Below are 15,906 nucleotides of genomic sequence, written 5' to 3'. Positions count from 1 at the left end.
TATGAAGGCCTATACCAGACACAAATGCAAATCAGAATCTTAAAAGAAAAACGTGAAGAAACACGAAACACAACCTTCGTAGCTGCTACAGAGTTTAATGAGCGAAGAAGATAAAGACATTAGGGTTTTTCTGCGACTTAGGCTTCTCTCGATAGATATATATAGAGTTGCCAAGCTGAACCCATAATCGTTGGGCCCAAGAAAGCAAAAGCATAGAGGTAACCCGGCCCAAAATATTTGTTCCGTTAGAAATAGAGAGAGGAAAAAAAACATTATAGTTATTTTCTCATGTTTTAAAAATAAAGAGAACGAAAGATTTTTTTTTTTGAACAAAAATTATGATTCTTTTATTCATTTAACTACATATTTAACTCCAAATAAATTACTAAATTTTATTTTTATTTCTAATACTTTTCAAATATTTTTTAGTTTCAAAAGGACTATTTAAAATATTTAAATAAAAAAAATAATAAAGTAAAAAAGTTATCAAAAAAAGCTTTTTTTTTCTTAATTATTGAATTAAGCACATAATTTGATAATTTTGTAGAGTTTAAAAATATATTCTTCAAATCTTAATTCAAATTGTAAAATTTTCTCTTTTTTTTTTTCATGTTTTGTGTTTATTTAAACACTTATTATTGTATTTGACTGTTTGGAACCTTCTAGTACTCCCACGTTCTCACCCAACTTGTGACATTTTTTAAGTGAAACTCCAAGGCTGAATGTTAGCCAAATTACTAGGTATCTGTCAAATTATATAATTTTAAATTACTTCAAATCATGTAGTTGATTTGCGTACAAATGTGTTTTATCATAAGTAGTTTTAAAACCAATACCCAATTAAATGGTAAAATAAATAATTGAAAAGATCAATAATTACCAACTATTTACATTTGCTTAAACATAATGGTCTTTCATAAAATAAATATAAAAATGTATCCACGTTTCCATTATTTTTTTTTTCCTTTCTACTTTTCATTGTTTTTCTTATATCAATTATCATGCAAAATTATTTGAAAATCTTACTTTACTGAATTAATTGGTTCTCTCAATTATTTTTGCAACATAAATTATGTTTCGTGTCGATTTTTTTTTAAAGCAATATAATAAGTAATAACTTATTATTTCAATCATTTAATAATCGACCCATAAAGTTTGCATAAATAGTAAACATAACTTATTTTGTGAATTATTTAGTAATCAACCCAACAAGTTAATTAGTGAATTTAGTTTTAGAACCGATAAGATAAACCTTATTTAACAAGTATAATAAAATTTACATAATAAAATTTACATAAGGACAATGATATTTTGACTATTAAATTTTGACAACTTTTTTTTATAACATGAGGTGTCATCTTTTAAGTAATTTTGAAATATTGAAAATGAAAAAATAAAATAATGAAAAATCACTTAAAAGATGTCACCTAAAATTATAAAAGAAAGTTGTCAAAATTTAATAATGAAAAAAAAATCATTTTTTTATTTTATTTTATGGGTGCGTTTGTGGTCACTTGGTCGGGAATGTTTTCAAGAGATATCCTTTTCATTCTTTTATCTGGTAATCAGTCACATAATATGGTTAGTAGGAGTTTTTTTAGTTTATATTTAATTATTCGTTTTATTTTGTATTAATTTTGTATTCAATTAAATTAAAATTAATTTGTTAGGGTAAAAAAAATGAAAAGCTCTTTCAAAGAGGACGATCGACAAGTACATTAACAAGAAGAAACCAAAATAAGATGTACACATAAACTAAAGAAACAGCGAAACAAGCAAATCACATCATTACAACAACACCAACAGCAACAAACAAAAACAGATAACATTAGAAAGCATAAAAAGAAAACATAAACAAGAGTACATAAGAAAGTGTCTCTAACAGTGGAAGGAGTCGACAAGCTTGCACTTAACAGGGAGTTGCATGCATTTGTTGGGATCAACACCATAGATAGAGAGCAACCCCGAATCCTTGTAGCGGCAGAAGCACTTAAGATCAGCTTTTCCGATGGCTGAGCAGCAATCAGAGGTTGGATCACCAGGGTTCTCCCCACTCACACTTCCCAAGCATGCTTTCAACCCATCTTTCGGCATGCCACAGAACGAGTAATATTGCGCATTCGCTTCCATCATCACAGTGCCCAACACCATCATCACCACCATCAAAACCTTCGTCTTCTTGCATGCCTCCATTATCCTATTTTCTCTGCTGAATCTGATTCACTCTTGTGTTTTGCACTGCATTGTGATTTCAAGTGTGAGAGTTGTTATATAGAGAGAGTATAGAAGTCCCGTGACATAGTGTGTGCTGGCTGATTCGCAATACCATGGGAGTATATGGGGCCACCTATCACGGGCATGCAACTCTTTGTTTTTCTTGCTTTGCTTCCATGGGAATAACTCCATGTTCGCACTGTTCTAGGTGGTTTTTGCTTTTTTTAATGTAGTATAATAATATGTAACATAGTCACATGTGAAGTGGAGTGTGAATACACTTGGATTTCCATGAGAGAAGAAGCTTCACACTGGACATAGCGTACTACAAAATATTATCTCCAACCACGTTATCTTAACTCAGATAAAAGGAGAAACTAGTTAAATTTATGCCAAATGAGTGTAGAGAATTTTTGTAAACAAGACAAAACAGAATTATTTATATTGTTATTCCATTTTTTTAAAAGATAATATTTTATTAGGGGAACACAGTAAACAAATATAAATGGGTGATATTACGTTCACACCCGTCAAATCAATAACATTTACTTTACAATCTTAAATAATAATTTTCATTATACTTATATTTATTTTTTAATTTAAAATCTTAATATATAGTGGCGTTTTTCTTTATCGGCAAAAACATTATTTATATTTATTTATTTATTTGTGTGTGTAGAAATAATATAAAAGTAGTCAAACCTAATTGGTAGCGGAACATAAACTATGAGTGTATATATAAATATAATTTGATTTAAATACTCTACCTTTCATATTACGTTATCCCTTTCGTCGTAAGGATTATAGTGAGTTTCCTCCAAACGAAAACATAAATGAATCAAAAAATCAGCAATATCAAGTAATAAGATAATTTCAAAACTATATTAATAATAAATAAATAAATAAGATAATAGACGGCATGTAATTTAAATTGAGCAGCCAAGCTTATAATTAACTAAACCAAATGATCCACATGTTTGGGATGTGAGTGCCTAACTTACATTATTTTTTAGGTGACAATGAATTTAGTATGGTTTTTGATATAGTTAGAGTGATAATTGCTTTGTCTTTCCATAAATAATGATAATAATGAATTGATCAGCACATTCCGTTACACTACCAAAGTGAAACGGCACGAGAGTTTAGATTGACGTGACCACAAATATAACACATGCAATTATCACAACCGTCAACATCCATATATAACGACAGTTAATTTCAAATATTCCAACATGTAATATTTAATTATCTCCAAATTTATCAGATAGTAGTACGGTACGACCCATTCAAGTGAAATCACAACGATTTAAATGCGTAACATGCAAACAATGTCCAAAACAAATAATGATGTGTAGTTTTTAGTATTGGTCGAGGTAGATTAATTACGTGTGAGAAATGAAGAAAAAAGTTAGTTAAAACGAAACGAAAAGAAGAGTTGGGTGAAGTAATCGACATGTGCATGGGATAATATATAATGTTTGTTGGGTTTGATTTGATGAAAATAAGGTTGGAACAATGTAAGAAGGTGGGAAGTGATGGGAGATGATAGAAAAGAATGACAAGTTGCGAAGAAAATGTGTTGCTTCAAAGCATTTAGATTGAATTATACACATTTTTCTAAGTTTTAAACCTACATACAAAGCATCTAGTGCATATTTCAAAACGTGGGGTCATAGTCAGCAAATAGAATTAGCAAAGTCAGCAACAAACCATCCAGTTCAATCAGTTTCAACTCATGGGTGGTGAAAGTGAAAACCAGTGAATTCGCAACACGTGTCAGAAGAACGAGGTCCTAGATTTCATTGGTTCAACTCAGGATCTTGTTGTTGGCTTCATTGTTAACTTAACTCACTGCAAAAACGATGATGTTGGACAAGTTCAGTGATCGCACTAGATCGTCTAAAATCTTATAATTATCTCATAAATATTATATTAATTTCGTGCGTGAGACTAGAAATTAGTAGATGGTTCATTAGTAGTCTAATAACGGGTGGAACCAAATATCTAAAAAAGTTCGTTAAAATATACTATAACTTGGTGGTTAGGATAAGCTTTAACTTGGCTAAAATTACATGTTAGAAATGAGTTTTAAGTCTAACTCAACCCCACAAAACTAACTTGTAAGATCTAGTCGATGTGAGACTTCCAACAATAATGATGATGAAAATAATGTCTTAGTGATCATAGTTATGGGTGTTTAGTTGAAACAAGTTTTTTAAAGTTATGAAATCATTTTTCTATTAGGATAAAGATTACGTGTGAATTTTATTTTTATGAAGGAATATCTAATGCTTAACACTTTCTGACCGAGAAAGTGAAAGAAACGTGGTGGATATATAATAATAATAATGGTATATGTTTGTATTCGAATTGGTTTTCTGTATTAGGTGAAAACAATAATTTCTCCAATCATGTTTTTGCTTGGAAAAGTAGAAAACTATGAAAAAAATTCCAACTAGCTAGATAGATTTAGAAAAAAAATAAAAATATTATCTGTTCAATGTTTTGTGGCTTATTATCATCACAAGATAAAAACAAAACAAAACAAAAGAAAACATCCAAATTTGCATAAATTTATAGTTTGATCTATGTTGAGTTTGATATTGCATCTAAAGTGATTCAAAATAAAGTAAACACTACTTTTGTCCAAAAATCAAACCAAACTACACCATAAATTACATTTTATGAGTTTTATAACTTCTTTTAATTATTTTCTTATATAGCATCGCAAATTACGACTTAGTTTGTGTCTGGCTTAGAGTTAGAATTTTCTATTGATTTTATTCTGTTGTTTTTTTTACTGTACTTTCAAAATATATTAATGACTATTAATTTAAAATTTTAAAATATATTAAATTATTTTTAAAATATTAAAATTGTGTATTTTTAATATTTAGAAGAGAATAGAAGACACAACAAAACTCAACTGAGAAACTGATTACTTCTAGTTTATCTTTTGGAGAAATGTAACGTGCGTTTATAGGAAAAAACTAATTATTGCATTTATTATCAGTAAATTCGTGCAGAGAAAAAAAAAGAAACAAAGATATTTTATATAAACACGAATGCAAAAATGGTGGTATGTTTTGCGGGCGCTACGTAAAGTGGTAACGTTTTTGGAGCAACTCGTAGGTTAGTTTATATATGTGTATACTCTTCTACAACTATAACTTTAAAGCTATGTTCATAATTATAGTATTTTTGTTTTCTAGTTAATGCAAAAATATTCAAATTTTCTTCCACAAGCCCCGGGAAATCATGTTTAGGAGCCTTACAAGTATAATCAATTAATTATGCCAAAAATCAAACTACATTTTTTTTAATCTCATCCACAGTTATTATTAGTCACCTTATTTTTACAAAACTTAAATGCTTATAAAATATTTTTAGTTCGGATCTCCATTAAAAATTTTACAAAACTAGTTAGAAATAACTCACTTTAGTTGAAAACAAAAAGTAACCGGAATATTTAATAAATATTTAAAAATAAAAATAGAATAGTTACAAAAAATAGAAGTTAATATTTAAGAAAAAAACCACTTCAAATGGCGTTGATAGTTATCACAAAAAATTGTTAAACAGTTTCTAGTTAGATTAAACAAACCTCTTAAATAATAAAAGTAAAGTTGAAAACTAACCAAATAACCTGATAAAAATATTATATCTAAATATATTTTCCATTTCTTTTTCATATTTCAACGTAAATGAAAAGTAACGCTGTTTTAACCTAAACTTATCCTGTAAGCTAGTAGAAAAGCAAACAATAATAAATATGATAATAAAAATAATAGATATAGTGAAATTATTAATAGTTTCTATTATTCTAAATTATTAATATCCACCATTTTTAACTATTTTTTCTCATCATACTATACGCGTATCATATTTATTTGTATGTTCCTTTAAATTATATCTATCTAGATGTGATATTTAGAAACTCATAAATTATAAGATTTAAATAAAAATTGGATTTTTTTATTCATCTTTTCTCCTTTTTATCTTTCTGGTGATGCAGAGATGTTCAATAATAATTTCACCCCTACATCTTTTCCTTGTTGAGTAAACACTTATACAATTTTACTGTCTTGGTCCTTTATTCCTATCAATGAAATAACACGTCGAAAAATAAAATAAAATAAAAAAAAATATTAATAAAATGTTTGTAAGGATGAAAGAGAGTGTGCTTTTATGTTACTTTTCCATTCTAAATGAAATATGAAACCAAAAAGGTTTTCGTTAAAATAATTTGAGTAGAGAAATTTGGCCGCCCCACCGCGTTTGGAGACAACCTTTGGAACTTGTTGAGCAAACAACCTTAGTCGGTTGTTCAGTAAATGTGTGGTGTTAAGGTGAAGCTAGCTCTTCTGCTTCTTCACCTTCGCTAAGTTGCTTCTGAAGCCTTCTCTCGTCGCCAATCTTGGTTGCTTTGCGCGTTAAAATTGTGTACTCTGTGGTGTAAATGGGAAGAAGGGGGACACAGAACAAAAAGGGTCCAGTTTCAAGAGAGAGAGAGAGAAGAAGGGTCATTTCCTTGCTTGCAGCGTTTTCCATCTTTTAACACCTCATTTTCCTAATGCGTGCAAGCCATTCTAAAATCTCAACCCACCCACATTTCTTCGTTCTTAATCGCTTTACTTGTCTTTAAGATTCTGCATTCCCTCCTCCACCTCAATTTCATTGATTCATCATCTTCCTTTTCCTCTCTCTCCCCACACACAACACAAAAATCAAAATCCAACCTTTTTGCTCCATCGCCTTTCATTGTCCTTGTCCCAGATTCCCTTACTTCAATCGTTTTCAAAGGCGTGAACTTTTTTCCAAATCTCCATTTGGGTCTGTTTCTATTTGCTTATTCGCTTTGTATAGTCTTTTTGGAGTGACTGGAATGATATTTATGTTTCTGATAGCAGTTCTTTTAAATCACATTTCTTTTCTGTGAAAACTGGACCGAAAAATAGTAAATTTGGTTATGAATCATGATTCACTTGTTTGCTTGGTAAGGAATTAATCGCACACGATTCTGACTTCTGAGTTCTGACTTGTTTTGGTTATTAGATCGTTTGAATGGGGAGTCACATGAGCAAGAAGATGCCTGAAACTTCTACTGTTGGCCTCGGCACCGAATTGTTGCACTACAAAACCGAGTTGAGTTCTTATGAGGCTGCTTGCAAGCTTGATTCTGATTTGCAGTTCTTTGACACCACACTTCAAGCTAGAACAAATGAGGTTATCAATACCCTTGCTGCTGGTGTTGAAGTTCGAGCTCTTTCATTTGATTCTCTAAAACAGGTCACAGAGTGTCTTCTGGAGATGAACCAGGAAGTTGTGAAGGTAATCTTGGACTGCAAGAAAGACATATGGAAAAGTCAAGAACTGTTTGAACTGGTTGAGGAATACTTTGAGAACAGTCTGCAAACGTTAGACTTCTGCACTGCATTGGAAAAGTGCCTCAAACGTTCTCGTGACAGTCAGCTGCTAATCCTTGTGGCTCTTCAACAGTTTGAGGAGGAATCAGGGTTGGGTGACAACCGTTACGTGAGAACATTGCAAGAATTTAAGAATTTCAAGGCAGCTGGTGATCCTTTCACTGAAGAATTCTTCAAGATATTTCAATCTGTTTACAGGCACCAGATAGTGATGTTTGAGAAGTTGCAACTGAGGAAGAACAAGCTTGATAAGAAGCTCAAATACATCAAGTCTTGGAGGAAGGTTTCGAGTATGATCTTTGTGGCTACTTTTGCTGCAGTCTTGATATGCTCCGTTGTTGCAGCAGCTATAGCAGCACCACCTGTTGCAGCTGCAATAGCTGCTGCTACATCGATCCCAATAGGGTCAATGGGAAAGTGGATGGACTCTCTCTGGAAGAACTATGAAAATGCATTGAAGGGGCAGAAGGAAGTGATTAGTTCAATGCAGGCTGGAACATATGTTGCTATAAAGGACTTGGACAGCATTAGGGTTCTCATTGACAGGCTTGAAATTGAGATTGAATCTCTGTTGCAGAATGTGGATTTTGCCATTGAAGAAGGAGCTGTGAAAGTTGCAATAGAGGAGATCAAGAAAAAGCTTGGAGTGTTCATGAAGAATGTTGAAGATTTGGGAGTTCAAGCTGATATGTGCAGCCGTGACATTAGGAGAGCAAGGACAGTGGTCCTGCAGAGGATCATAAAGCATCCCCACAACTGAACAAAGTCTCATGTCATGTCTAATCTGCTAGTAGAAACTGATAGATGGAGAATATACACCTTCTCCTATAATAAATTTTCTAGATTCATAGGTTCATGTTAAAGGAATAATTTACCTGGCATATTTGATATGCCTTGATTCTTGCATCCATTCTTTAATTCATGTCATAATAGTGCACTGATGTAAATATTTATTCTTTGTTCATTTTATGACTTGATTTGGTTCTTAGTTTGCTGAAATGTGAAACTCAATTTCGAGTCTTTATATTCACAAATCAATTCAACAACCGAGACAAATATCTACTAGGTTCATACTGCAACCAAACGTTAAGCTGCAAACAAACAAATACTTGCATGCTAAGTTTGACGTGAGCTTAACCGAACCTGTGATCAGTTTTACTCTGTCAGAGAACTTGTTCTTGGAATAATCTCCCAAACAGTATCTTTTCATTATCACTATGATAATGATATACTTGTTTTTTCTTTCGTCCTTTACTTAAGGTAATCTTGCTAGATTATGGTAAGAACGCCATGTTAGAGTTTTGTAAGAGCAATAAACTCTCTCTTCCCAGATAATTATATATGTTAGAATTGTTAGTTAAATTAAAACAACGAAACTTGTGTTAGTCTATACATGCATTACGTAATGCATGGATACTTGTGTTAGTCTATAGTATAATTAAGTTTATATTAAGACGTCTTAATGAATAAATTTTGTTCAAATGCACTTTGACCGTGTGAAAAAAATATAACTGGTTGTAAAATTTATTCTTTGACCTTTTTTTTAGTAATGTTTAAATGTCTAACCTTTTTCTGTAAACTATTAATTATCTCGAGGATAAATCCGAAAATATTTATTGACATATTTAGCAAATAATATACAATTGTACATATTATTTATGATAATAATTCTTATTAAGATCAGTTGAGTTTCTCCTCTAAGGGAATAATTATTGCCAAATGTGAGTAAACTTTGACCCTAAGGAACTCTTGAAACGTGATTTGGGGGCGGTATCTTATAAGTCATAACTTCCTTTAATTCTCGTGCGTAAAAGAAAATACCAAGTTGGAACTAACACGGAAGTGCTGAAATAAGGATTACAGAAACTGAAAATGGCTACCAAATTTGGGTTGCATCGTTTTTTTTTTTTTTTTTCTTTTAAATTTGTTGCGTTTCAATTTGGTACTTCAATAGAAGAAAATGGTAGTTTCCACTCACTTTATCTGAAATTCTCTTCAATAGTTCTTAACGTTAGTCCAATAACGTTACAAACGTTCAACATCTTTGGTACGTACAACTCAAGTTGATATCAACTTAATACTGCTATGAAGTTTCTGTAATTATTTTTGAAAATTACCAAAAACATCAAGGTGATTTCAAATAAAAGTTTACAAAATTAGATAAGTTGTGATAAGATAACGACTTCAATGTAGAAATATCATGATAAAATGACATAACTACATAACTTTGTTTCAGGGAACATGGGAACATCAATTATCCTGTGACGGATACCAAATAAACAAGTCACAATATCGTGGCGCTTTGATTACTGTTACGCTATTAAGTAGAAAAATTACACCCTAACTAATAATTATAACTTTTAATCTTTTAATCTAATGATAAGTGTTTGATCCAACAATTGGTATAAGAACCAACAGACAATTGCTATGCGAGATAAGAGTTGCGCTAACTAATAACTATAACTTTTGACATAATGATAAACACAAAACCAACAAACTTTACTTCAAAACATTTTAAAATTATGTCAAATTAGCACGATTTCAATTTAAAAAACACGACTTGTCTGCTTTTGTAACTTTCTTTTTAAATCTCCCCTTTTTTTTATTAATTTTGAAAAAAATAATTGCACCGGTTTGGTGATTTTGCCCACATGCACCTTTATTGGTACCCAAAGAAGGAGAAGGCACAAGCACTCATTTTGATGTCTTACCATTTATCAAAACTGTACCTTTGCTTGCTTAGTAGTTACTACTTTTACATCTCATACTTGTAACTGCACAACCACCTATGTTTATATTACTGCTTTGACACGCGAAGATCTTGTTCAGATAAAACCACTGGCACACCGAATATTGTGACAAAAACTTGTTACATATTAAACAGGAAAGAGGTGGTATAAAAAACATAAGACCTGTGAAGTTGCAAATTATGCTTGAGCAATGAGAACAATAAGCCAAAACGTGGTAATATCAAGTTCCATACTTGTATACTATAACAGCAGTCATACAACAAAAGACAGTACCTTCCAACTATTCATGTATTTGAAAGGTGGCAACTTGATCTCATCTTCAAGAGGCTAAGAATGGGCTGTGGCCGAATATTGAAATAGGTGGCTGGAACCAAATAAGCACAGACTAGAGACACATAAAGTTTAAACCAGACAGAGGAAAAACTGTAGTACATGCATGTGCCTGTCACGGCAACAATTGTCATACAGTTCAAAATGCTCTTCACACTAGACAGGTCCCTTTGTGTTGCTGGATCAGGAAACTGACCTTGGACTTGAAATTTTGAAAGCAACTGGTCCTTCAACTGGAATCTATTTATCAACCAAGTGGACATTTCAGTTTCAGATTCTGGGATAGTATCGATGGGGATGCGGTGAATATGTATATGAACTTCAGAAGGATCCACCCCAAAGACATTGTCCAAGAAAGAAGGGCAGCGGTTTTTGTAGCCAATGGTAACATCATAAACTGAATGAAAAGTTAGAAGAATTTTAGTGGCAGGATGATATGATTTACCATTGTTACACTTTCAACTTTCTATTGATTGATATCATTGCAAATAACACTATATATACCATTTTATCCAAAAGGGGAAAAAAAAGGCTCATTTAAGATCTCCTACATTCATCAGTTGGTTCTTGCAAATGCTAGAAGATATAGACAGATGACAATGCTGCAGATTTTCCATTATGGTATCAAAAGGGAAGAACAAAGTAGCCTATGAACAATTCTTGAATGAGTATACGGACTAACTATGAATAAACTAATGTCAAACACTTTATCAATAATTATATAGATAGGAAATATGGACAAACAAGATAACCTGCAGTGAGAGATTCCCTCAACTCTTGCAAGCAGGCGCAGAAGCCCTTTGTCTTTGGAAGTAGAACATTTTTCAGAACTGGTAACCCATGTTCAGCAGCATATTTTTGACTCCGAAGGCACTTTTGGTCACTGCAAGAAGAAATTTTCAACAGAACACACATACAGAGTTACATATGCTACATCAACTGAAACTGGGAATGAAGGTTGTTTAGTTTCAAAATCACCATTTGAAGAGTGGTGACAGCATATTTTTTACTAACTTGTTTTATGGATTTTTCAAGAGAAAAATAGCAAGATTATAAACTTAAATAGACCTGACTTTTTATGCCAGAATAAGCAATGATCATAATCAAAGATATATAACAGTGTATCAAAGATTTAGCTGATGATTGCCATAAGGTAGGCAAAAAGAAAAGGCATTAGCCAGTGTCTTACGTAAAATCAGTGCCTTCTGGGAAAAGAGCAAGCCAGAGAGGATCTTGTGGATTCTTGAATGTTGAAAGCATATGGCGCATGATTGATTCATCTGCCTCCCACTTTCTTTCCACTGGGATGAACTCTAGTATGTGAAATGACCAACCAAAAACTGGAAGTCTCATCAAGCTGCTCTTAAGTATATATTTTATGTATCCAAGGCATCCCTTCCTCAAGGCAAGGTCCCATAAATACATCCAATCAACCTCGGTTCTATGATTCGCGATCAGTAAGATCCGTTCTCTACAAGGAACATCGTCTCCAGAAAACACAACCTTAGTCTTGTTGATCTTTTCAAACAGAAAGGGCCACAAGGCAAGCCAAGCACCAAAGAAAAAGGAAGTTGCTCTCCTGCTGTAACGGACACTAAGAAGTCGAACTATAACAGCACTTATAAAGCCAAAGAACACTAACATTATAAATGCTGTTGAAAGCAGAACCAGTAGACACACCAGACCCCTTAAAATTCTCAATGGTGCTAGAGCCTGATACTTCTTAGCTCCAAAACATGAACTTGGAGGTGTATGAACAGCCATATCCTATATCAGAAGCAATCACAGAATACAAGAGGAAAATACTGCACTGCCTCTTCCAGAATTGCCTCCTCAATCAATTGACCAAATATGATATGAGATATCAATGATCCTGGATTGGCAAAACAGAAAGAATTGCTCTGGCAACTGGGTTTCTGGTAGTGAAGCTGACAAAAACAGCTGGACTCTGCCAGCTGTTTTGTCCTTGTAGTTGATGACTCAATAAGAGAATGATTTTTGACAATTTTGGCACAGAATGAATGCACCTGAAAGAAAGTCCAGCATATCTTTACCATGAAGGACATCGAGTATCATGAAGCATGAAAGTGGAGAGAACAAAAGAATTCAAAAAAAGAAAGCCTACAATATCTAATAGAGAACAATTTCAGCATATGCAAAATAAAACATGGTAAGGTGTCATTACTTGTAATAACTTGACTAAAAGAGGATGAAGGAGTAAATAAACAGTAATCTTAAGAAAAATCAACCTTTCCATAAAGCCAATGCCAGAGCAACATTCTTTTCCAGCTGGGCCAAAATAATTCAATTGTTTGACAGCACTATATACTATACTATAGGAAAGACAATCAAAGCATCCAGCATGTGTGATGTGTTAGAGTAGCAACGAGATAAGTACCTTATGATGCAAAAGGGGTTTGCTGTGGGGAAAATAAACTAACTTTGCTATCACAATAATAACACCACTGTTTGGATAAGTTATAAGAGGAGAGTGTGGGAGCATGAGAGAAACATTTGTTCTATATCCTAAAGACATGATGCACCAAAATCGGGATTTTACCACCAACTAAGACACAAACTCACATCCAAATGTATGACTAGACGGCATCTTTCCTTGTCCTTTATTTCTGGTGATCCTTGCAATAAGGCTTCATGGAAACCCCTATGTAAATCAAGTCAAACTCCACCCAAATAAAGACACAATCTCCCTCAATCTCAACATACGGTAACATCAGATAGGGAACAAAAACATAAACATTACATGACTAAAACAGATAAAAATGACATGCATCCAGCGTCCTAGCAACACGTAACATTATTTATGATACCAAGTATGATCACAGCAAAAAAAAAACACGACCACTTGGGACACTGTTGATGACCTTGTGTACAAAACAAAACCACATTATGCAGGAAGGGTATTTTCTTCTTCTTCTTTTTTGCCATTTTAGAAAATAAGGGAACCCCCATTTACAAAAACCTTACGGTTGCAGGAACTGTTATGCAAGCTCGGATTTTTCTTTTTCTTTTTCAAAAGCTTGTAACTTTGGAAAAGAACACTGATCTCTTGCAAAGTTGGAAACAACAAAAACCTCTGAGGTGTCGAGCTAAGAGAGAATGATGCAATGAGGCTGAACATCCTCACCTTTGATCAATGTTGTGGCATTTTTTCGGCCCCAGAAAGACAGTGAGTGAGATCAACAAAACACAAGGTGAAAAAATGAGGTTGCAGTGGTTTGGTTGAACAGTGAGATTGGATAGAAGTTAGAAGTAAAGTGTAGAATGTGGGTAGGAGAGTGTTCTTCCTTCAATAATAGTACTCTCATCACCACTACTGATGTTTCGAGTTTAACAACACACAGTACTGGTGAAAGAAAAGCCTCCAAAATGTATGAAACTACACCGCGTGCCACCTGCTTTCACGGTACGTTTTAATGTTCCAAAGAAATTTCATTTTTTTTCAATGATTAAAATTTGTACGGTGTTATTATTTGAAATAAGAAATTTTTTCACAATATTCGATGAATATTAAAATAATATTATTTTAAAATATATATTATTTTTTATTTATAATATTGACTAGTTTACTGATTAATAATTTTTTATTTTATGAATTTATATCAAAATTTGTTATTATATTAACTAACAACTCTTTATTATTAAAATTAGTTAGTAATCAAGTAATATTTTGTAATGATTCAATATATCAAAAGTGGATTATGTATATATATATATATATATATATATATATATATATTAATTAAGTTTTTTTTTTATGTAATATTTCTAACTCATCTTGAATTAATTAGTATGTCTACTAAATATATTTATCTAAAAGGAAGGATTTTGTTTCAACTATAAAAAAAACTCACACTAAAAAAAAAATGTTAGAAATTTAAGATGGATGAAATTGATAATATATAAATAAAACAACTCATAAGTATATTACGTTAAATTTTTTTATTAAATATAACATTTTATTATAATTATTCACAATCTATCGTATTAATTTTATTTGGTATCTCCCTGCTTTTCCTTTAATTTTGTTTCCGTAAGTAATTAAGAAGAAAATTAATAAAATGTAAATAGTTATATAACATGGAACGTTATATGACTAATGACTAATTTTTCATTTAAATTAATTTACATTTTATTCATTAAAATACATGAAAAATAAAAATTGGATTAAGTAGTCAAATTATCATGAATTTTAAAAGCACGTAACTAATTTACGTGATTGATAAAAGTAATTTCACGACGTTGGTGGGAGAGACAATTTTCACCTTCGGAAATTATATTTTTAAGAATGATTATTTTATGCTTATAAAATTTCTAAAAATCAAAGAAGAATGTGTTATTTGAATATAAATATTTGATTATTATCACATTTATTTACATGATCTACACATTCAATAAAACTTGTTTCATCTTGTTTCTGTTGTTGGGACCAGGTTCGGTGGAACAAACCAGGATCGAATTATAACGTTTGAATCACTGTGTGTTTACGTAAAAATAAGTTTTTACGCTAAATATAAAGTGATTGCATAAATTGACAAAAAAACATATTTTATTAGTTATAACTTTTCTAAGAAATCAACTCTCCTTTCATAAATTTACATTCTACGTAAAAAAAATTAACAAAATTAGAATTTTTTTTATCTTGTTTTATAGAAGATATGATTCACAAACCAATATATTTTTCAAACTAACATAAAATAATCTATTTAACTAACAAAATTTATAAAATTCAAGTCCAAATTAGAAAACAAAATTGAGGGTGTGAGAAAAGAAAATAAAGTTTACTATGATTGAAATAATAAAAGAAAAGAAAACTGTACAAATAAAAAATAAAAAAATGTCAACATATAAATTATATTACAATTAAATTTCATAACTTTTAATATAAATTACTTTATAGACTTACAATAAATTATCGTCCAAGATTACTTTTAACTATTGATGACATATTTCTAAAAATATTAAAAGTGAACTTATTTACAATGATAAAAAGATACATTGATAATGACTGTTAAAATAATTATCGGTTAACAAAAAATTAAAAAAAAAGTATTTTAAAGAGTAGATAATTTATGCTAGTATTTTAAAAAATAATTCTATTTGATTTCAAAATAACCTCCTAAAACAAAAGTTTTTATTTATTTTTATCTCTCCTATAATAGTGGACT

General features: G+C 31.4%; 2 protein-coding genes and 1 pseudogene across 3 annotated transcripts; 1 reads left to right on the top strand and 2 right to left on the bottom strand.

Moving 5' to 3' along the window:
- Positions 1 to 1,691: 1,691 nt before the first annotated feature.
- Positions 1,692 to 2,259, bottom strand: LOC114168913 (putative lipid-transfer protein DIR1 pseudogene; annotated as a pseudogene).
- Positions 2,260 to 6,478: 4,219 nt separating this feature from the next.
- LOC114168954 (UPF0496 protein At4g34320-like) lies at positions 6,479 to 8,604 on the top strand. Its single transcript, XM_028053948.2, has 2 exons — positions 6,479 to 7,047; positions 7,270 to 8,604. Exon 2 carries the CDS (start codon positions 7,279 to 7,281, stop codon positions 8,398 to 8,400), a length of 1,122 nt encoding a protein of 373 aa, XP_027909749.1. The 5' UTR covers positions 6,479 to 7,047; positions 7,270 to 7,278; the 3' UTR covers positions 8,401 to 8,604.
- Positions 8,605 to 10,537: 1,933 nt separating this feature from the next.
- Positions 10,538 to 14,089, bottom strand: LPAT5 (lysophosphatidyl acyltransferase 5). Of its 2 annotated transcripts, XM_028053867.2 has the most exons (5): positions 13,866 to 14,088; positions 13,304 to 13,382; positions 11,910 to 12,747; positions 11,473 to 11,603; positions 10,538 to 11,117 (listed from the first exon to the last, which is right to left on the bottom strand). In XM_028053867.2, the coding sequence occupies exons 3-5, from the start codon at positions 12,482 to 12,484 to the stop codon at positions 10,675 to 10,677; spliced, it is 1,149 nt and encodes a 382-aa protein (XP_027909668.1). In that variant the 5' UTR covers positions 12,485 to 12,747; positions 13,304 to 13,382; positions 13,866 to 14,088; the 3' UTR covers positions 10,538 to 10,674. The 2 variants fall into 2 exon arrangements, with proteins under 2 accessions (XP_027909668.1, XP_027909667.1); XM_028053866.2 differs by lacking the exon at positions 13,304 to 13,382 and having other exon boundaries at positions 13,866 to 14,089.
- Positions 14,090 to 15,906: the final 1,817 nt, after the last annotated feature.

Source organism: Vigna unguiculata, chromosome 11 (assembly GCF_037176805.1).
Source record: "Vigna unguiculata cultivar grain cowpea cultivar isolate G323 ecotype 2 chromosome 11, ASM3717680v1, whole genome shotgun sequence".
NCBI classification, from domain to species: Eukaryota; Viridiplantae; Streptophyta; class Magnoliopsida; order Fabales; family Fabaceae; genus Vigna; species Vigna unguiculata.
Note: the sequence above shows the minus strand (reverse complement) of the source record. Positions and strands in the feature narration are given on the sequence as shown.

Coding starts and splice junctions, on each gene's coding strand:
- LOC114168954 (XM_028053948.2), top strand. CDS start 7,279: ATGGGGAGTCACATGAGCAAGAAGATGCCTGAAACTTCTACTGTTGGC.
- LPAT5 (XM_028053866.2), bottom strand. CDS start 12,484: ATGGCTGTTCATACACCTCCAAGTTCATGTTTTGGAGCTAAGAAGTAT. Junction 11,604..11,909: donor CCAGAAGGCACTGATTTTAC/GTAAGACACTGG, acceptor TTCTTCTTGCAG/TGACCAAAAGTGCCTTCGGA. Junction 11,118..11,472: donor GAGGGAATCTCTCACTGCAG/GTTATCTTGTTT, acceptor CTTTTCATTCAG/TTTATGATGTTACCATTGGC.